This window comes from Capricornis sumatraensis, chromosome 16, assembly GCF_032405125.1.
Source record: "Capricornis sumatraensis isolate serow.1 chromosome 16, serow.2, whole genome shotgun sequence".
Classification (NCBI taxonomy): Eukaryota; Metazoa; Chordata; class Mammalia; order Artiodactyla; family Bovidae; genus Capricornis; species Capricornis sumatraensis.
The window spans coordinates 30,311,957-30,334,048 of record NC_091084.1 but is presented as its reverse complement, the minus strand read 5'-3'; the positions used below and the strand labels follow the sequence as shown (position 1 = coordinate 30,334,048).

The following is a 22,092-nucleotide window of genomic DNA, read 5'->3' as shown; positions in this document are numbered from 1 at the left end:
ACGGTTCTTGTTTTGGCATGTGATGGTCACCGGGCCCCAAACCGTTACCACCCTGGGTCCGGGAATAACGTAGAAAGTTGAGTGTGGTTTCCTTAGAGGCGTTCTGGTACTTTTCCTCATAAAGCACACATCCCCTTATTGAAATGATCCTATTGCAGGGCGGAGGTGGCTGCCCTCCAGGCCTGTACAACCTAATGCACTTTGTTAAAACTCACCAAAACTGGAAAGGCTAGAAGGTGGAGTTACGGTCTTGTGGAGGGAGGCTGGGTGTTTCTGAGGGAGAGTGGGGAGTGGAGGAGGTTGCTGGACAAGGCGGGAATGAGTTCCCTGGCAGGAACTTTTGGGTGGTCCAGGTGGGATGTGGGAGAAGTGATGGTGGCTGAGGCCTGGGGTGCTGAGAATCGGCTTTCTCAGGTCCCCCACCCTGTCCCAGCCCAGCCTGTGACACCCTCTTCTCTCCGCCCTGCAATCTGTCTGCAGTTTTCAGGGAACCCTACACCGTCCGGGTGGAGGATCAAAGGTCGATGCGTGGTAGCGTGGCCGTCTTCAAGTGCCTCATCCCCTCTTCAGTGCAGGAATACGTTAGCGTTGTGTCCTGGGAGAAAGACACAGTCGCCATCGTCCCAGGTAAGAAAGGACCGGGGTGCTGCACAGGCAAGGGCGCGGGGGTGGGGTGCAAAATCAGAGGAGCCGAGTTGGTGGTTGAGCTCACCCAGCTCTTGAAGTTGGTTCTGGCGGGCAGTTTTTGTTGTTCTGGTGATGCTTTGGCAAAAAAGTGTCTTCAGTCTTGGCTTGATGCGTCTCTGTGTGAGCTATTGAAAACCCATGTGCCAGTGGCCTTTGTGCGCGAAGGTCCCATAAGACACAGGCTGGTCCTGCTCCCCCGAAAGAGTGGGCTCACCTTCTTTCCTGACCACACTGATGGGTCTGTGATGGCCCATGGCCTTAGGGATGAAAGGCAAGGCTGAAAGACCTTACCTATGAAAGACGGTGGGGAGAGGAGGGATGAGAGGCTGGTATATGGTCCATGTTCCCAGGATTCTCAAGGGACCAGACTTGAGTGAGCATGCATGTGGGACTCTTATTTCACGAGCTGCCTAGATGTCCCTTCAGAATCCTAGCTGGCCTCATGCTGTGCCAGGAGTTGGAAAAAGGGGTTAATATCGTGTTGTAGGGTCTCTTTGTTAGAGGCACTGTGATTGCAGTCCCTTGGTTGCTGGTTCCTTTTCCCTATGCAGAGTTGTCCCTTCCACAGGAAAACAGGTCTGGAAACCCCAAGAGAGGACCTCAGATCCTCAGAATACCTCCAGGCCTCCAGTTACAAAACCGTGGGGTTTTTCCATTGCTCCAACATTTCTCCCTGCATTGCTGTACATTGCAGAGGCCCTGCCACTTTTTCTTCCTTTCTCCATCAAGGGCCTTGGTTTTCCTTTCTGTAAAATAGAGGCACTTGACCAGATTGCTCGCTGAGTGCCCCATCTCTGGGGTATAGGAAATGGTTCTAGTTGCTTGAGTTCTGCAGGTGAGTTGGAGAAGACAGACTTCTGTTCATGACACCAGTAAAGCTGGGGTTCCTAATCTTGCTACACAGCTGAAGTCCAGGGAAGCTTTTTGAAAAAACACTGGTGCCTGGGCCCCATCCCAGATCAGAAACTCTAGGGGTAGAACCTGGACATGAGCAGTTTTAAACCTCCTCCTCCTAGAGTGGCTCCAAGGTGAAGCTGGAAGACCAGTGCTTCAGCATCTTGACAGCCAAGGTGGTGTGATATTTTTTTGAGACATTAATTTTTGTTTTGCCTTTGGAACTTTTTCCAGTCCCAAGCCGATGGGCAGGCCATTGTATCTCCTGGTCTCAGATCTTGTACAGGAATCAGAAACTACTTGATGATATCTGGTCTTCCTGCCTTTTGTAAAACCATAAGTGAACAGAAAAGATTAGGATGGGTGTTCTGGCTGGGGAGGAGAGCCTCCGAGGGCAGTGAACAAGCAGGAGACAGATGCCAGAGGCAGGGTGGTGCTGTGGGCTGCTTAGTGGGTATGGCTGGAGGAAGTGGCTGGACTTCACAGGGTCCGCTGTGGGTGGCTCCATGGGGCCTGAGACTGAGGATAGGGTTCCTATATTCAAAGGAGGCATAAAGTACACAGCCTTTGACCCAGAGTGTTGATGCAGGCAGGGACAACAGGCTGGTAAGCACCAGAAAGACCCTGGACCTTGGTGCCTCCTGGGGGAAGCCCCAGTAAGGATGGAGATTGAATGTCCTGTCTCTCCAGTAGTCACATGGAAAGATGATCTAAAGAATATAAAGAAATGTGGTATTTTCTCATAGACATGAATTTATAGATGAAGAATTATATTCATTAAAATAATAATAATTTTTGAGTGTTTACTATATGCTCAGCACTGGGCTAAGAAACTTTTATATATGACCTCATTTTATCCTCACAAAAAGTCTGTAAGTGTATTTTTTTCCCTTCACTTTTCTGAAGAGGAAACTGAGGCTCCAAGAAGTAAAGAGACTTTGGGTCATATGTCTTATCATGCAGAGGGCAGGGCTGAACCCGGGATAGCCTGTGCCCTGAACCCCACATGGAACTGCCTCCTGGCACCCATACAAATGTATCCAAGAAGAGTTACTCTGAGTACAACAGAGGCTTGTGTGCTGTAAACAAGGGGGATCCTGGCCTCAGGAAGGTGAAAAAGTCAGTGCTGGTATTTGGGAAAGGTTCATAGAACTGAGTGAAGTGTAATGACTAAGAGCTCAGAATCTAGGATCAGACTGCCAGAGCTTGAAACTCAACCCTCTGGGTAACTTTTACCTCCACGGTGGCTCATTTCCCCCAATGATAGTAAAATGGGGTGATGATTGACCCACTTCACAAGGATCAAGTAAGAAACTAGCTCATGTGTCAGATGTTTCAAACACTGCCTGCCACACACCGAGGAAGGGTTGGGACTGTGATGATAATTATAAGGGGATGAGAGCGTTCTCCTCCCTGCCCTGCTGCTTCCTGTTGTGGGGTGTATATTTCTGTGTATCAGGGTCTGTGTGCCCCACCAGACTGCGTTTCCCAAGGGTGGAACCTGGGTTGTTTTCATGCACACACCCCTCTGGCTCCTAACACACCACCTTGCACCACAGGACAAATGTCCCGTGGATATGTGAAGGGATGATTGGGAGAGTTCTGAAAGAATGTGGGAACTGCATGCACAGAGGCATTGGGATAGGCTGAGCGTGGGGGGCGTGAGGTAGTCAGACGCTCATCTCAGACAGGAGAGACAAAGGTTAACCTGGTTCCTGTGTGGAGGAGCTGGAGGCAGTGAGCTTCCCCCAGGCTCACTGTTGCTGGTGCTTCAGGGCTGTCTTTGATGTCAAGCCTGGGCTGGTGGCCCCAAAGGGGCATAATTATCAGGGAAGTGGGCTAGACGCCAGTCTGCTGGGCTTTGTACACATCGGTTCTATAGACCTCTTCCTTGCCCTGAGCCTCAGAGAATTTCCGCCCCCCTGCCCAGTTCTCCAACTCCACCCAGCCTCATTCTAGATCCTCTGTAGCTACGTTTTAGATCCAGGGATGGACTTCCCAAAGCACATGCAGCCAATTATAACAGCCTCGCAGAGGAATTCATGAGAACCAGAAGGAGTAGAGTTTTGCATCCTTCAGGCTCTGTAGATAAAGGGCCAGAACTTGGGTCTACCTGCCCCAGGCTTTAATTTTGGAAAATGCAAATTGCTTATTGATTTTTTCATGAAAACAGGATACTTTGCTATCCATACCACACTGGTGTTTGTGTGTGTGTGTGTGTGTGTGCACGCGTGCGCGCTTCAGCTGGGATGTTGGACAGCGGCTTTTCATGGTGATGGGGGAGATATAATGATGGGGTTGCCTTGAGGTTAAGGATGCATTTCCTTAGGAGCTCGAGTGACTTTCCTCTGACACTTTGGGGCAGCTTCTGGAGCAGGGAGAATGGTGTTGACTTTGATCTCTGGGTCTGCAGGGCTGGTCTCAGATCCTTCAACCACAGGGCCAGTAGGTACAGGCGAGAGAGCAGGAGGAGGAACAAGAGGCTTGTGTGGGCCATTCAGGGCCCAGGAGACATCTCCCTTAGGAGGATGGGTGCTCCTGGAGGAAGGGGTGGTTGCAGACCCCTATAAATGAGGAGGCGGCCCTCCAAGGCCTCTCTGAGAGTGGTTGAAGGAATCAGAGGCCAGGGCCCTAAGCAAGCCCTATGGGTTGGTATTGGCTCACGGGTTGGCCCTTTCCAGTTGTACCCATTGGGAGGGGCAGGTAAGCCTCCTGGAGCCACTGCTGAAACTCTGAGCCACTTTGGGGCTGTGCTTTGTACAGATAGGTAGAGGCTGGAGAGACAGCCCAAAGTGCTACCTTCCCCAGCATGACCTACCACCCCTGCCCATCTCTTCCTCCTCCTTCCTGCCCCCCGAGCTGGTCAACTTCCTCCCATCAGGCTCTTCAGTGATGTATGTAAAATAGCACAGAGCCTCTCACCTAGGAGCTGGCAGAGTGCTACCTCTTACTTCTCTCCTGGGAGACTTGGTCTGAAGTAAACTGGCTCTACAGAGTGTGTGGAGTGGGGGGTAATAGGGCAAAAGTCTGTGTGTAAACATAAATTAAAATTAAGACCTCCAGTGAAGCTGAGATGTGGTTTAATTTCCCATCTGCATGATCACCATTACAATGCATGTTACTGGATATAAAGATAAATCCGGCCCTGTTCCTAATAGCTTTTAATTTCCACCAGACCTGATTATATTGATGTGGGCTCCTTGTGGGAGTTTCCCAGCATGCTCTTCACCAGCATCCTGACTGGTTGTCTGGGCCCCAGTGGGGAGTTTTGGCCCCTGCCCAGATGTGTGGACCAGATGTATCTGCCTGGGTGTGGAAGACAAGCCTGGAGCAGCTCGCTGGTCCAAGTGGGCTGGGCTTTTGGCTTCTGGGTTGTCATCAGGGCTTGGCCGAGGTGGGAGTGCACGATGGACCCTGTGTGTTGGGGGAAGGGAGAAGCAGGAGCAAGGAGAAACAGCTAGAGGGTTCTTTTGGAAAAGGGGCAGTGTTCCCAGACCACAGGTGGGAGTCAGTGAGCCCACCACCCATCGCCCCCCTTCCTAATTGTCCCCAGTGTTCCAAGTCGCTCATAGGTACCCATTTGTATTTGGTCCTGCACCTCCTCCGCCTGTCTTCCCCGATCCCCTCTTCTTTATTATTGACACTGCACTCTTCTTTTGTCCTTTAAACTCGTTCACACATGTCCCCTTCCACGAACCTTAACATCAGCCTGTAGCAGACCTAGGCTCTTCTGGTTCTATTCCTGGAACACTTAATTCACTATGTCTCACAGTAGAGGAGACTGTTTCTGTCTGTCTGCTGCAGGAGAGTGGACAACTCCATCTTTCCCATCTCTTTATCCCCAGGGCCCTCACAGCACCTGTTACAGTGTAATAATAATAAGATTAATGATAATATTCGTTATGTATTGAGACTTCCTTTGTGTTAGGCATTCTACATACATTACCTCTAATCCACACAATAACCCTTTAAGAAAGACAGTTTTTTGCTTTTCTATTCCCCCACCCCCCGCAATTTTGTATAAAAGAGGACAGTGGAGGCCCAGGGAAGTTAAGCGACTTCCCCAAGACCACACAGCTAGAAAGTGGCCTGGGTCTGAGCTGGGCTCCTCCAGTTGCTCTATCTCCTGCTGCCTCTCGGGAGCAGGCTCCTCATTAGGAATGGCCTGTGCTCAGATTCCAGCATAGGAGGAGGGCTCATCCCTGTTTCCTGCACTTGCTTGGGGGCCAAAACATGTCCCCAGCACTTGCCCTGGCTTCTGGCTCTGTGTGCAGTGACCAGAGGCTTCGGTTTTTCTCAACAGCAACAGCTCTCCAGCTGCAAGATCAGTGAACAACCATTCTAACAAGGAGACTTTATCAGGCCCTGGCTCTGTTTGGGGCCCAGTGGGAGACACAAAGTTGGTCCTGATCTGGAAAGTTAGGATTCTGTTCATGTTATCAGCTCTGATGGACAAGGATGGATAATCCCAGCACAATAACAATCAGATATGATCTTGCTTGGCTTTGGAATACAGGATTAGTGTATTAATTGCATTTTGCTCCAGCTGATGCTAAAGCTACTTAGATCCCATGAATCTCCACCAACTTGGACAGGGGATGGTACAGATGAGAGAGCCCAGGTGGTGCCTGGAAAACTGTTGGGCACATGTAGGCTACAAATGAACAGAGTCACTTACATAGGGCCTTTAAGGTCATATGGTCCAGCCTCTTCATTTATTGATAAAGAAATGGAGGCCCAGACCAATGCCCTCTTCTGTCCCTTCCCTCTTCTCTCTTGCTCGTTCTCAGAGCATAACATCTTAACTACTCATGGGATGCTTTCCTTTTACTATCAGACTTCTTTCCTTCTTTGTCTGTCTTACCTACCCATCTTTCAAAGTCTGGTTCAAATACCCCCCTTTTCCCCATGATGTCTTTCCTGATTTCTGCTAAGAATGGATTTAAAAATCATCCAGATTAACCTCCTTCCAGGGGATCCTTTTCTGAACTCCATCCGAAATTTATCAGTTCCTTGCTCAAGACACTAATCGTATTTTGTCCTATAATATTTTAAAATCTGTGTTATCCCCACTATGAGAATGTCTAATCAGCAAGAGCGGGAACTGTGTTTCATTCAGACCCCTCCAGTATTCAGAGATGATGATTAATGATGGTGATGAAATGACAGATTCTCTCTCTCTCCCCTGCTGGACTGCTCTGTGGCAGGCAGGAAGGAAGGAGACCTGCCTAAGGTCACACGGAAAAACGATACTTTACAAAATCTAGGCTTGACGGCATTTGATCTCTATTACACTGAGCTGCTTCAGAGCTACATTGAGAGAGACCACTTCTGTGGATTCCTTCTGTGACACTCTGTTGTTTAGGTGCAAAATTGGGGATCTCAGCTCTTGACTACTTAAGGGCTTGGAGAAAATGGGCTGGGATTGTCAGCCTGTACTAATACGAAATAGATGTTGTGCTCAAGGTGATTTAACAAATGGGTGCTAGGCAGAGTCTCATGCCTTACGGAGGAATTAAGCTTAACTATGACCTGTTTCTTGCCTTCAGCAGCTCCTATCTAGGGGTTTTAGTATCTTCCCAAGAAGAGATGATTTATCAGAGACTGGGATTCTTTCTGATGATGTCTGCTCAGAAAGGCTCTTGAAGGAGAGGGAGGCCTTGGAGCAGAAATAGCGTGTTGGGTAAGGTCACATTGTGGAAAGACAAGGAGAGGATGCGGTGACCTGAGGATGTGGCTGGAGGGTAAATAGAAGCAGTGAGAGAGAAGTCAGTCTGGAAAGGACATCTAACTCATAAAGGTTCTATCTAGTTCTAGAAAAAAATGGCAGCCTGATAATAATGACTAATGTTTATGGAGCACCTACTAAGTTTCCAGGCTCTGTTCTAAACATTTTATATGCTTAGCTCATTTAACCTTCACAGAAATCTGAAGCTGAGTAAATAAGCATTCTCCATTTTATAGATGAACAAACTAAGGCACAAGGAAGCTAATTGAATTGCCAAGTTAGTCTGCAGTAGAGCCACAATTTAAACTTTTGCATCCAGACTCCATTATTTGTGCTTCTGAACCCTTTACTGTGTTGTCTCATAAAAAATTAATATACAGAATATATATATATTTTAAAAACTGCTGCAAATCAACAAGAAAAAGACAACACAATAAAAAATAGGGTGACAGATACGAGCAGACAATTTACCGAAGAGGGAGAGGCAGGGGAATGTGGCAGAAAGAAGTCAGGCTGTGGAGTCTGCTAGTTCTGATCTGTGACCTGGAGCAACTTACTTACAAAGCTTCAGTTCTTTCACCTATGAAATGGGGACCATGAAACCTACTGTATATGGAATCCTTTAGATGAACATTAGACCTCTGACAAGACTTGGATTCTCAGATGGAAAGAGAGTGGGCTAAGCTCAGAAGGGAAATTGCCCACCCAGCTTCATGATGTGGTCCAACCATGGGCCATGGTACCTTCTCTGGGTACCGGGCTGGAGACAGGACACAGGTCAGCCGGGGATGCAGCCTCCCAGAGGATCTGTGATACTGGTATCACTGGAGAATGGTTTCCCCTAAACATGATCTTGAGAAAGCTGTAAATAGCTGGGGCCAGGTGGATGACCACTGCAGTGCTTTTAACTCAAATAGGCCATCATGATATCTGGGCAGAATGAGAGAAACAAAACGGCTGTTGTTTTATTAATCTCTATATCACTTATATCTTGCATGGTGCCGGATCAGAATGATGTTGAGGAAAGAAGGAAGGCGTTTGGTGGTATCAGCACAGCAAAGATCAGCCTCACAAACTACCTGGGTCTCATCCACTGAGTCTCGAACCCTGGCTCAGGAATAACACTAAGCAGTTTATAAGGTGCTTTTACACGATCTCATTGACTCCTCAAAGGAACCCCATTCCTTTCTCCCTTTTACAGATGAGGAAAGAGATGCAGTGAGGTTCTGGGACTTGTATAATTAGAAGAAAAGTCAGAAGGAGGAGATAAACATGTATTAAGATATACTTTTATGCAGGGCCCTGTGGCACGTACCTGGATATCAGTTCCATTTAATTTTCCTCTTAACCCTTCAAGAGAGGTGTGCTTACCCCCATTTTTAAGTACAAAGAAATGAGATTCAGAGAGGCCAAGCAGTTTGCTCCAGGGTACACAGCTTCTCAGTGGCAGAGCCTATGCTTAGACCCAGAGCTTTTGTCCCCAAAGCCCAAGCTCCATTTTGGTAACATACTTTAATGACTTCACCCCGAAGGCTGACCCAGGGACTCACGACAATTACTCTTTCTCTCGTCCAAGCAGTTGTAAGAGGAAAAGGCAACTGATCCTTAATTTTGTTGTTGTTTCTTATTGTTTGCTTTTATGGGGAAGGGAACATCGGATTCAGACTCCCTCATCTTCCTCTTCTGAGGGCAGAGAGAAAAATCCACCTTCAGTGCCTACTGCAGTCCCCAACCTTTTTGGCAACAGGGACCATTTTTACGGAAGACAATTTTTCCACGGACTGGCGGTGTAGGGGGCATGGTTTTGGGATGATTCAAGCGTACTACATTTATTGTGCACTTTATTCCTATTATTATGATGTCAGCTTCCCCTCAGATCAGCAGGCATTAGATCTCAGAGGTTGGGGTCCCTGCCTTAACAGACCCTTTGAAGGTTAGAGATTACAGGGAACGATTTTAAAGCAGCCAAGGAATTCTCTCCTAAGTCAGATGGCCTAAGGTGAAATGATAATCATAGTGATAGTAATAGTAAGAAAATGAGTGATCAGTGATTGAGAGCTTGTGTGATAAGTGCTCTTCATGAGTCATTCATTTCATCTTCATAAGTGTCCTGTGTAGTAGATGGCATGATTAGCTCCATTTTGCAGATGAGCAGCCTGAGGCAGAGAAGCCAGTCCCCTGCCCAAGGCCGTAGAGGGCATAGTAGGGCAGGATCTGAGCCCAGATGGTTCAATTTCAGCTCTTAGAGGTGACCTGGGTCACCTTGCACTGGACCCTGACATCTGTGTCATCTTTCACTTATATAGTGCTCTCAGGTTTATAAAGCCAGTTCACGGGCAGCATCTTACTGAATCCTTCCAACCCATCTGTGGGAGACACATTCTTAACCACACTTAAGAAGCCAGGCTTGGGGAGAGTGGAGGGGCCCCTCCTGAGGTTACACAGCCAGGGATGGGTGCACCAGATCTCTGGTTTGATGCTCGCATCCCAGGAGCTCTTGAGGCTCCTACCTGGAGCGCATGCCCGCAGCTCCCCAGCACCCCTTCCTGTCTCCCTGCAGGCAGGCTGCTCTGCGTTTGCGTGCCAGTTGGTTGGCTCCAGAACCATCAGCCGCAGCTCCTCAGTCAAGCAGAAATGTCTGTGTTCACAGGTGCCTCTGGCGGCGTGTGCATGTGTCGTATTTTGCTTTTCCATTTAGTTCGTGGCAGGTGTTGCATTTCCCGAGCACCCACTGGGTGAATTTCAGGAGATTTAAGACAATTGCAGATGAATGCTCTGCCCTGGGATCACGCCGTGGCAATGGACACAGAACAAGCAGCATTGTTTGCTTAAGTTGGCACCTCTGTAAGTTACCCTGAAATCAGAGCAGAATTCTTTATAGAAGGTTATCCTACACATAAATCATCATTAGACTACCTCATTTTTGTTTAATGCCTACCTAACTGTGCTGGAGTCTAAAAATGTGTGTTTAGTGAAGTCAAGGGTTGCAGGGAAATTATAGGGTTTTCAAAAACCCATTTGCTTTGCTGGTGCTCACATCAGAATCAATCTTGCCTTTAGTTCTCAATCTCATTGCAAACATGCAGTATGGCTCGCCGAATTCTGGCATTTAATGTAGGGTAGCATTTATTCAGAAGAAGCCAACGGTGCTTACAGAATGGTAGAGCTATGTATAGATGGCACTTCCTGCCAAGCCTGTGATTTTGAACTCTGTTGCGTATCAGTGAGACTTTGCCGCCAGAGCTGGAGCCACGTGGGACTGGCCGGAGCAGAGGCCGGCGGTGGGCGGGGAGCTGGCATTCATCACCCCACAAGCCTCACTGCACGAGCACATAGTAGGTGCTCAGACAATGACTGTTGAGTACCTGGAGAATGTTTAACCAGGAAGGTGACTGACCTTTGGATTGGGTTGTAAATGGAATGGTTTATTTATTTATTTATTTTTTTGCCACACTGCATACCATGTGGGATCTTAGTTCCCCAACCTGGGATTGAACCTGTGCCCCTCTGCTGTGGAAGTACAGAGTCTTAAGTCCCTGAAATAGATTTAAATGATGGGAAAGATGTGGTCCTGTGGCTGCTAGAATAAAGCCTTTGTTGGCTCCTGGGATGCCTGACATCTGCCAGACCTACTTGGAGCCCCTTTGTGGTGCAGTGATGCTATGTAGCAAAGCTGAAAGGGTGTGGGCTCTGGCCTCCGAGATACTTGGGCTCAGATACTGTCTTGCTCCTTGCTTGCCATGTGACCTTAGTTAAGTCCTTTAATCTCTCTGAGCTTCAATGTCCTCACATGAGAGCAAGAGAAATTGTATACTTTTTCTATATAGGGAAAACATATTTTCCATGTATAGTTTATATTTTTCTATATAGACCTACTTCCTATATATAGATCCTTTCTCTATATGTAAGTTTTCCATTTTTCCTGGTTCTGAGCAGGCACGTGATTAACTGTACCAGGATTAGTCATCTTCTTGAGACCCAGAAGATCTCTGTGAGGAATGAGATTCCAGGAGTGAGCATCCAGGAGTGAGCATTGTCTCGTGTGTATACAAAAGCGAGTATCCAGGGATGAGCAGCCTGGGGTGAGCAGACAAGGTTGAACAGCCAGGAATAAGTATGCAGAAGGATGGTCTTGGCTCTCATTACCCTGGAGGTCACTTGGCCTTCAGGGTGAAGGGCATAAGATTAGAAAGATCAGGAGACAACTCTCAGATGGGGGCAGAGGCAGGGTAAGTCCTTCGTGTTACCCCACATGGCTAACGCCTGCTCCCTAACATTTAACCTCAGCTTTTGTAGTCTGGGCTTCCCTAGTGGCTCAGATGGTAAAGAATCTGCCTTCAATGCGGGAGACGTGGGTTCCATCCCTGGGTTGGGAAGATCCCCTGGAGAAGGGAAATGCTACCTACTCCAGTATTCTGGCCTGGAGAATTCCGTGGGCTGTACAGTCCATGGGGTCGCAAAGAGTCGGACATGACTGAGCGACTTTCACTTTCACTTTGCCATCTACCTGGCATCTTGCTGTGCGCAGAATCCTCAGGAATCTAGGCATGAGTCTTTTGGAGCTGCCGAGCCTGCCTTTTGTAATGAAATAAATGCAAAGCCAGTCGGAAGTAGAACAATCCTCTGCCTTCCAGTACACGGGGCAAGGGGTATTCAGAGGCTTCCTGTAAATTGGGAATGTTTTCCTCTCACACATGGAGATTCCCCTCTTCCATTTCAAGGCCAGGGCTGGGATCCCCAAGAATCTGGACAGTCAGCTGGGAAACAGATGAGAGTGGGGGACAGAAGCCTCTGATGGCGAGTGGTAGAGTGTGCAGCCAGGCGTCGGGTAACCTTTGTCCCCTGTGCAGTGTTCCACTGGGCTCTTGGACTTTGTGAAGCAAAGGAATCCCTTCTGAGAGCATGTGGCAGGGGTCCCTTTTCGCTGCCTTTCAGAATGGGACGCAGAAAAGGGAAGGACTTCTATCTGGAATATTCCAGAGCTGTCTGTCCTGACACCGGCTGAGGGACGCAGCTGTGAGAAGTTCGAGGGTCTAGTTGTCCCCGTCAGGTCTACGCGCAGGAGAGGCACAGACTCTGTTGGACTGCTCCTGGTGGTCTCAGGTCCTACACTGACTTCATTCTCTGCATCTCTCTAGGTGGCTGTGTTGGCATCAGCAACAGTCAGGTGGTTGAATTTTCAGTTCATTATTTAATCTAGCAAATGTTTTTTGAGCACTTCCTGTGCGCAAGATGCCGTGTTATATAGACAGTGATTCCCGAGGGTCTTTGCTTGAGGATCTCAGGGGATGTGAAGAAATTCCTCTTCCTGCACACCAAAGAAACTCATATTAATTAAAATAAATATGTGTGTGTGTGTATACAAATAATATGCACGGTGTAACTTGTACAAGTGGAGTGTGCACACACATGTACTCACACACTCATACTCACTTTTCCTTGCCTATGTAAAGGGGTGAGAGATTCACCTATATAGACCAGAAGCACCCCAGAGCAGGGGCCAGGGCAGACACCTTGGCCCACTGTCTATAGGACAGCGCATCGCCACGGGAACATAAAGGTCAAAGGTGTGTCTGGGTGAGTGTTTGACTCTGGGCCTTTTCTCCTGAACAAAGAAAACAAATCCTTATTCCCTCCACAACTCCTCATTCAGCTCACAGTCTTCTGGGTTGGGCTGGGAGTGGCCCACGTGTTCTGAATTTCATGGACAGTTTTGAATGGATCGTGATTTAATGAGGCCTGTTTGGTCCAGGAAGGGTGAACGGAAGCTAGAATGATGTGGGGCATGATCTACTTATCTGCAGAGTGCTTGCTGTCTAACAGGTGGGATGAACTGGGGACACAGGGGAGCCCACCACGAGGCAGAGTGTGATGTGCAGACGCACGGCCTCTGGGGGCTCAGAGGCGGGCGCCCTGCCTTCTGTGATTAGCATAGGCGCCGTGCAGGGCGGCAATTCCCGTGGGTCGTGGAGGATGGATGTTTTGGCAGGCGGAGCTCCTGCAGGGGAGACTGTTCTAGACCTGTCAGCTCTCAACTTTAGAGTCGCCTGGGGAGATTTAAAAAAAAACAAACAAACACCAATGGCCAGCCCAACCCCTAACAGTTAAGTCAGGATCCTTGGGGAAGCCCCTGGCACCTGTATTCGTGAAAGCCCCCTGGGTGAATCTAGTGAGCAGCTGGGTTGCAAACCTCTGTTTAGGAGACCATGGTGTGGGGGAGCGGATGTAAAATCCAGGAGCACCAAGAACAAGGCTGCAGTCTTTGTGGGGAGAAGCCTAGTTTGGCCAGAGCTCAGAGTCCACGACACGGTAGGGTGTGGTTGACACTGCATTGAGTTGTGTATAATTGAAGGGCAGTGGGGAGCCACTGAGGATTTTGATAGGGAATATTCTGGAAGGACTTTTGGGAGTTAGTCTTCTATGATGAAGGATGTTCCTAGAGACACGGCGGTCATCCTTGCTCAGCCTCCTGGAAACGAGGTCAGCCCTTGAATTTCCTAGGAATGACCACTGGGCCTCCTTCAGGCTGATGGCTGTGCCTCACCCCACACTCTCCCTCTTTTTCCTGCCCCTCCCCAGGCGGCTATCCCATAACCCAGGGCACTGGCAAGGTGGACGCGGGAGCTTGCCAGCGAGGCCTGTGGGAGGAAAGGCCCCGTGATGTCACACCCAGAGTTTAAGCAGGATGGGGATCTGAGGCAGGCTCAACATTCTCTTTATAATACGTGTGAATGAATTTATATTGTGCTTTTACAGTTTACAGTACACTTTTGTGTATGTTCACTTTGACTCAGCACAGTTCTGTGTAAAACAGATACCCCGACTTACAGATGAGTAAACAGAGGCTCGAGGCTCTCAGGAACCTTTCTCTGCAGCCTCTCTGATTTCTCCTGTCCTTGGGAGAAGAAAACCTCTGGGACAGAGTAGGGAGCACTTTGGGCCAGCATTTATTCGGCCACTGGCCTGCGGGCCAGACACTGTGCCAGGCGCTGTCACAGCGGTGACCTCATGTTTTAAAGACAGAATCTCTTTTCTGCTTCCTCATGGTCTGTGGCCTGGGAAGAATGGGAAGATACTTAGCTTCACCGGCAGCGATATGACTGGATAAATAAAACCACGGGACCACTGCTCCAGGTCTGTTTGGGGAGTATGCCTCATCAAGACCCTTTTGTGGTATCTCATTTTATTCTTGTGAGAGGTGGTATCACCTCCACTTTCAAATGAGGAAACTGAGGCTCAGAGAAACACCTTCCTCTGGCCAGGCAGCAGAGTCAGATGGCAAGGAAGGCCATGCTGCGTGGAGTGCATTGACGCTGCCCTGACTCCTCGCGTGGAGTTGGGGGGATAGTAAAACACACAACACCTGCCCTGCCACTATGAAGAGCAGGATGGAGGCCTTAAAAACTAAAAATAGAGTTAGCCTGTGATCAGCAATCTCGCTCCTTGGCATATATCCGGAGAAGAATTAGAGTTCTAATTTGAAAAGATACATGTACCTCAATGATCATAGCACCACCATCACGAGGGTCAAGACATGGAGACAACCTAAATGCCCGTCAAGAGATGATTGGTTTAAGACGATTGTGTATGTAAGACACACAGACACACAGACACACAGATACACACACACAGACACACACACACACACTCACTCACTCACTCACTCACTCACAGGAATATTGCTCAGCCATGAAAAAGAATGAAGTAATGCCGTTTGCAACAACGTGGATGGACCTAGAGATGATCACACTAAATGAAGTAAGTCAGACGGAGGAGGACAAGTATTATATGTCATCATTTATATGTGGAATCTAAAAAGTAATACAAATGAACTTGTATACAAAACAGAAGTACACTCACAGACACAGAAGACAAACTTAAGGTTACTGAAGGGAGGATAGATTAGTAGTACGGGATTAATAGACACAAGCTGCTGCTGCTGCTAAGTCGCTTCAGTCGTGTCCGACTCTGTGCGACCCCATAGACGGCAGCCCGTCAGGCTCCCCGTCCCTGGAATTCTACAGGCCAAGAACACTGGAGTGGGTTGCCATTTCCTTCTCCAATGCATGAAAGTGAAGTCGCTCAGTCATGCCCAACGCTTAGCGACCCCATGGACTGCAGCCTACCAGGCTCCTCCATCCATGAGATTTTTCCAGGCAAGAGTACTGGAGTGGGTTGCCATTGCCTTCTCCGAGACACAAACTACCAAATATCAAATAGATAAGCTAAGGATTTACCGGAAAACACAGGGAACAATATTCAACATCTTGTAATAACCTACAATAGAAAATAATCTGAAAAATATATATAACTGAATCACTTTATTGTACACCTGAAACTATTACAATGTTAAAAAACAACTATACTTCAATTTAAAAATATCCGTATAGCATCTGCTGTGTGCTAGGCACTATTCCAATTGTGCCTATCCAATTCAAATTATTCAGTTTGTATAAACTAACTTGTTTAGTCCTCCCAATATCATGTTACAGTAGGTAGAATGATCATCCCCATTTTAAAGCTGAAGGAAATGAGGCCTATGTAGAGTTGAAGTACCAGGAGGTGGAATTACAGGAAAGCTATGGCAAAGCTAGACAGCGTGCTAAACAGCAAAGATCACTTTGCCAACAAAGGTCCATATAGTCAGGGCTCTATGTATAGTTGTGCGTGGTTGTGAGAGCTAGACCATAAAGAAGACAGAGCACTGAAGAATTGATGCTTCCAAACTGTGGTGCTGGAGAAGACTCTGGAGAGGCCCTTGGACTGCAAGGAGATCCAACCAGTCCATCCTAAAGGAGATCAACCCTGAATATTCATGGGAAGGACTGATGCTGAAGCTCCTATACTTTAGCCACCTGCTCCAAGCAGTCAACTCATTGGAAAAGACCTCGATGCTGGGAAAGATTGGGGGCAACAGGAGAATAGGGTGACAGAGGATAAGGTGGTTGGATGGCATCACCGATACAATTGACATGAACTTGGGCAAACTCTGGGAGATGGGGAGGAACGTAGAAGCCTGGCATGCTGCAGTCCTTGGGGTTGCAAAGAGTCGGACACAACTAGGCAACTGAAAAACAACAATGACTCACCTAAGGCCACACAACTGGTAAGAAGTGGAGTGGAAACTCCATCCCAAGTCACCTGGCCCCTGAGCCCACTCTTCACTTTTCAACCATGAAATCCAGGTCTCCTGTTTTTCTGTTCCGGGTTGTTCCCCTGGACTGGGTTAGGAGTCAGGAGGGAAAACACAAAAGGCAAGCTGCAGTCTGGGCCCTGGGTGTGCAGATCCGAGGCGACCTCATCTGGAGGGAGCATGTCCAGGTGTGACGACTACATCTGGAGGCCAGGTGTCCAGGTGTGACCCCTTTAAGGACCATTCTGCTCTCTGCCTCTTCCCTCTTTCTTTTGGATCATTTGTGTAATGGTCACCAACTCCCCTAGAGTCTGGTAAGGATCAGGCTGGAAAGATGGGCAGGGGCCTATGGTTTCAGTTCCAGCTCTCTCACAAAATGATTTTATGCTCCCTTAGTGGATGTCAGTTTCCTCACCTGTAAGTGAAGGAGCTAAAATGGATGATCCCGTAGACCCCTTCCAGGTCGGTTCAATTTAACAAATTCTACTGAGCTCCACGTGCCCTCCATCAGACAGTGATAGGTCTGTGTCCTCCTGGGGAGACAGGCATGTTAAGAAATGAGCTCCAACACATATATTCCTTAAAGAAATTCTTGCACAGGTGCAAGACAGGAATTGTCACGGCAGCTGTGTTTGTGATAGCAAAACAACGGAAACCAATATGGATAAATTAAATCTGTTATATTCCAACAATGAAATACTATACTGCAAGGGAAACGCATGAACCAGAGCTTTACAAATCAACCTGGACATGTCATTGAAACATGCTGAATGGAAAAAGCACAGTGCAGAAGGAGGCGTACATTATGGTACCATTTGCATAAAGTTTGAAAACACGCAGAACAGTATCCCGTGTTGCTTCTGGCTACATGAATATGTAGCAAAAGTACCAAAACACGCAGGAGAATGATAAACACCATATTTAGGGCAGCGCTTACCTCTGACGAAGGAGGCAATGGGCTCACGGAGAGAAACATAACTGCTTTCAGAATGTCTTAGTTCTTAAAATGTTTCTTCTAAAACAGATCACAAGAAAATATTGTCAAAGGAAGCTTGGATATTTTCATATTATTTTTTTTCCTTTTTCTGTAGGCATGATAGATTTCATTAGAGAAGTACCCATTTCAACATCATAGGCAAAATGCCAGGAGAGGGATGAGGTTACAGGCTGGGTGCCTCTGTGATAGTCTAGGTCTGGAGGATTGGGAGCAGAGAGCAGAAGTTGGTGGTGAAAGTGAGATTTGGGGGCTGATCCTGGGGGGCCTGAGTTGGTGGGATTGAGGAGGGGCAAGTACACAGCCCACATCTCAGCTATGCCCTCTGTGACCTAGTTCCTGCCCCCTCTGCCTGGGCCACCTTGGCCAGGCTTGGTGCTCAGCAGCTGTTAAATAACAACAATGAAATGGTGTAAATATAGGAGGTGGGGAGATGTGTCTGCCTTGGGATCCCACTGTAATCCATTTCCTGATTTAATGAGAGCCAGGAGACCCAGAGTGAGAAAAATTAAGAATACCAGGAGTATTCATAGGGCTGTGAGACCCCCTTGCTCTCTGAGGCTGGGGAACCAAGGAGCATTCTGGCAGTCTTTCCTCTGTCCTTCTGTCCTGAGGGGCAGTTGATCAATGTCAGAGGCCAGCTGGGTAGGGACAAGTGACTTGGGGGTGGAGGAGGGAAGTGCTCAGATAATTACCCGTTTTGAGAAGTTTACTCCCAATTCCAGCTCAAATTACAAGAGAAGGCTGGGAGGCCAGGTCACGTCAACAGGGAAACCCGAGAGAGAAAAGCGATCTCCTGGTGCTCCTGGGGCCTGGAGAACACAGGGTGTGCTGGAGAGAGGGCAGGCAGGGATCACCGGATGCTGCCTTCTAGAACACTGAGTTCTATTCCAGTTTGCCTGGAAACAATGATTTCCCCTGTCCTGCCTTTCCTCTGCTTCCCCGACCCTCTTACGTACCCAAGTTCCCAGGTGGCACGTGCGGATGGTAGAATTGATGTGTCAGGGCTGGGAGGGGCCTTGGAAGCCCTGGAGCCCAGCCCCCTGCTCATGATATAGATGCCCTTGGTAGCCTTGAAGGAGCTGAGACCCAGTCCTCAAGAAGCATCCCACTGCAGGATGAGGGCAGATGTCATCCTCAACAAGGTGGATCTGGGGTGAGATTCCCCAAGGTCTGGAAGGGTTGCAAGACGGTCTAGCGTGTGTGTGTATCAGGGTGTGTGCACAGGACAGCGTCTGTACCTTGTTTATCATAAGCAGGCAGATAACAGACGTGTTCCTGAAAAGTGAGGTCTCAATTCTCCTCTGAATACGGAGGAGTGCTCTTTTTAGGAAAAACCTTGAGGTGATGTTGGCAAGCAAGGGAAGAGTTGGGCAGCCTCTGCTGATAGGAGGAGACACCAGGACAGCCTTTCTGGGAAGCAATTTGGCAGTAGGTAGCTGAACCCATAAATGTCCATATCCTTTGGGCTCTATCCTTGAAAAGTAACCAAAGATGGCAATGAAGATTTCTGTTAACTGCTGTGTTATTTACAAAAGTGAAAAAAAAAAAATCCTACATATCCAGTGATAGGAGAATGATTAAATAATTAATCATACAATAATAGAAGTGAAACATTCTAATACATTTTCAATTACATGAAAAAAGATCAGAATATGATCTTAAGTTGCAAACACATTATATACGTATGGCAGGATCCCAACTGGTTAAAAAATACACACACAAACACATACATTCACACATATCTTAGACGGATATCTTGACCTACTTCAAAGCTGTTAGTGATTCTGTGGTTCTTTCTGGGTGGTGAGATTAGGAGTGATTTCTGTTTTCTCCTTTATAGTTTTCTACACTCTGCAAGTACATTTTGAGAAGATTAAATGTGAAGTGGTTTCGAAAAGCCATATTTAAGTATAGGTACCTTGCAAAGTAGCTGCTGCTCTTGCTAATTTAGGAAGTTCCTCCTTCATAAGTTCCTTCTTAGGTTGGGCTAAAGAATTCTTTCATGAAATTCATCCCTTAGGTCCTCACCCAGTCCCTTGCCCCCCCCCCCCAAACTTCCACAGAATTGCACAGTTTCCTTCTCTCTCTGAATTGCACAGTTTCCTTCTCTCTCTGTAGTACTCTCTGTAACAGGACAGCTGCCATCCTCTCCTGTCTATCCTCCATTCCCCCAGTGTCCCATCCCCCTGGCTCATGCAGCCTATTTCTGCAGCAGGCCCTTGTATATTTGATCTGATCTCATCGCATCCTGGGTACCACCTCTGGTCAAACTCCAGTTTGTCAATGTCTTTCTCAAAACCCACACTCAGAGTGAGTGCCCTGCACCACAGATGGTAGGAACAGAGGGTTCAATGACACCCTCGCCCCCTCCTTGGTTGGAACATGCTGTCTCCACTAGTACAGCCTGGAATCTGCCTTTTTATTATCCACTCATGATGTTGGCTGGCTTCTGAGCCTCCTGGCCCTCAATAGCCCTGGGCCCTTTAACCTGAATTTCTCAACTTCCTCATTTCTAATATAGGAATAATAATATTACTCCACAACCCAGATATCATTCTGATGGTCCCTCCTCCTAAAAGCTCTGAAAGTTGTCTCTAATTTTAATTCCACACTCTTAGGAATGTCCTGTGTCCTTCCCAAGATGTCTACAAATTCTGGGAAGGTTTATGGTCTCATAGCATCACTGACTCCTGCTCCCCAACTATTCTGAATCTCTGTTCTTTGCCCTTTATTTCAGGGATACTCTGTCCTGCTGCTGACCAGATGTAGCCTCAACTTCCTTCCTAATTTTCACAAAAGTCCCACCCTCACATAGGTCCACATGTATCTTGTAGACCTTTCTATGAACTTTTGGGTGACAGGGACTGCAGAAATGTACTGCACTCCCTAAGTGTTCATTGGGCACCTGCCATGTTAAGCGGCCTTCCTCCTGTCCCCTGCTCTGAACTTCCAGTCCCATCTCTGAGAGGAGCTCAGCATCATTTTTCCCTTTTCAACTTCCTAAATTAACCTTCTAACAGGGGGGATTCAGAGGGTCACTAGGACCTTTCACACAGGGAGTATGTTGATATTGATGTATATTAATACCTTTTTATTATTTTAGTCACTAATTCATGTCCACCTCTTTGCGACCCCAGAGGAACTCTTTGCATTGGGTTCCTCTGTCCATAGATTTCTCCAGGCAAGAATATTGGAGTGGGTTGGCATTTCCTTCTCCAGGGGATCTTCCTGACCCAGGAACTGAATCCATGCCTCCTGCATTTCAGGTGGATTCTTTACAACTAGCCACCAGGGAAGCCCATATTAATACCTTTAAAAGTGAGAAAACCCAGGAGAGCTGATTTTCTTCCCCTTCCCTCCTCTGATGCTTCACCAAAAAGCAGGGCACTCCTGCTCCCAGGACAAAGGGCCTTTCCCCCCAGGTGGTAGGGGGTGTAACAGAGACTCCAGACATATTGGTGGCTGTGGTTTTGGTGAGAAGCGTACAGGTGCGATGTCTCATCTTAATGATGGGTGGCCAACAGGCTGTCAGTCCACGACCAGATGCTCCTTTGTTACCATGGTTTCAGCCCCGACACACAGAGTCTTCCTACCCTACCTTGGGCAGGGAAAAATTTACAATCTGATTTTGTGACTTAATGAAAAGGGAATGTCAGAATTCCTCAAGAATGTTAAAAAAAACAAAATCAAGAACTCTTTAAAATGGCTCATTTTGAGATGTTATGGGGAGGGAGGTGGGAGGGGGGGTTCATGTTTGGGAACGTGTGTACACCTGTGGTGGATTCATGTCAGTGTATGGCAAAATCAATACAGTATTGTAAAGTAAAATAAAGTAAAAATAAAAATTTTAAAAAATAAATAAAAATAAAAATAAATTTAAAAAAAAGAAAAAGCAAGAGAATTCCAGAAAAATAAAATAAAATAAAATGGCTCATTTTGTGTTTCTGACTTGACCCTGCAGTTTGATTGTAGTCAAGAGGAGACTTTGTCTAGTTGGCATTCCTGAGCGAGTGGGACTCTTCCAAAGGCAGGAAGCTCTGATGTAGGGGAGAGAGGATACGCTGGAGGAAGCGGGAGACTGGGCCTGGGTCTCAGATGGGTCTCACTTGAGGCAATTACTTACCTCTTGGAACTTCCTCGTCTATTGGGTTGGCCAAAAAGTTCATTCACATTTCTGTGTAATATTGAATGGAAAAATCCAAATGGATGTTTTGATCAACCTGTATAAAATGCTAATAGGAGTTATTACTTTACTGGTGTTATTTCCTTGGCTATACCTACCTGATGCTGAAAAGATTGAAGGCAAAAGGAGAAGGGGACAGCAGAGGATGAGATGGTTAGATAGCCTCATTGGCTCAATGCGCATGAATCTGAGCAAACTCTGGGAGATAGTGGAGGACAGAGGAGCCTGGTGTGCTATAGTCCAGGAGGTCACAAAGAGACACATGTGACTTAGCGAGTGAATAATACCTGCCTTAGCCAGGAGCCCCAGTCAGCTACTAATACTTCCCTGGGGAATCTGCCTCTTTCCTTTAGGGCACTTCTTCCTTAAATCTCTCTTCTGTCATAAATCAGCATTCACATAATCCATGTTCCCTCTCCCTGGTCTCATTTGTGTTATAGTTTTCCTTACCAGCCCTGGACAAATGTTTT

The 22,092-nt window shown here is 47.4% G+C and overlaps 1 protein-coding gene across 1 annotated transcript in view; it reads left to right on the top strand.

The window, feature by feature from the left end:
- The first annotated feature begins 482 nt into the window (after window positions 1-482).
- The window catches only part of DSCAML1 (DS cell adhesion molecule like 1), a 344,836-nt gene continuing 323,226 nt past the window's right edge, over window positions 483-22,092 (top strand). The window contains exon 1 of the mRNA XM_068988151.1: window positions 483-627. Coding sequence (XP_068844252.1) covers window positions 525-627 — 103 coding nt within the window. The 5' untranslated portion in view covers window positions 483-524. The remainder of the gene's footprint in view (window positions 628-22,092) is intronic.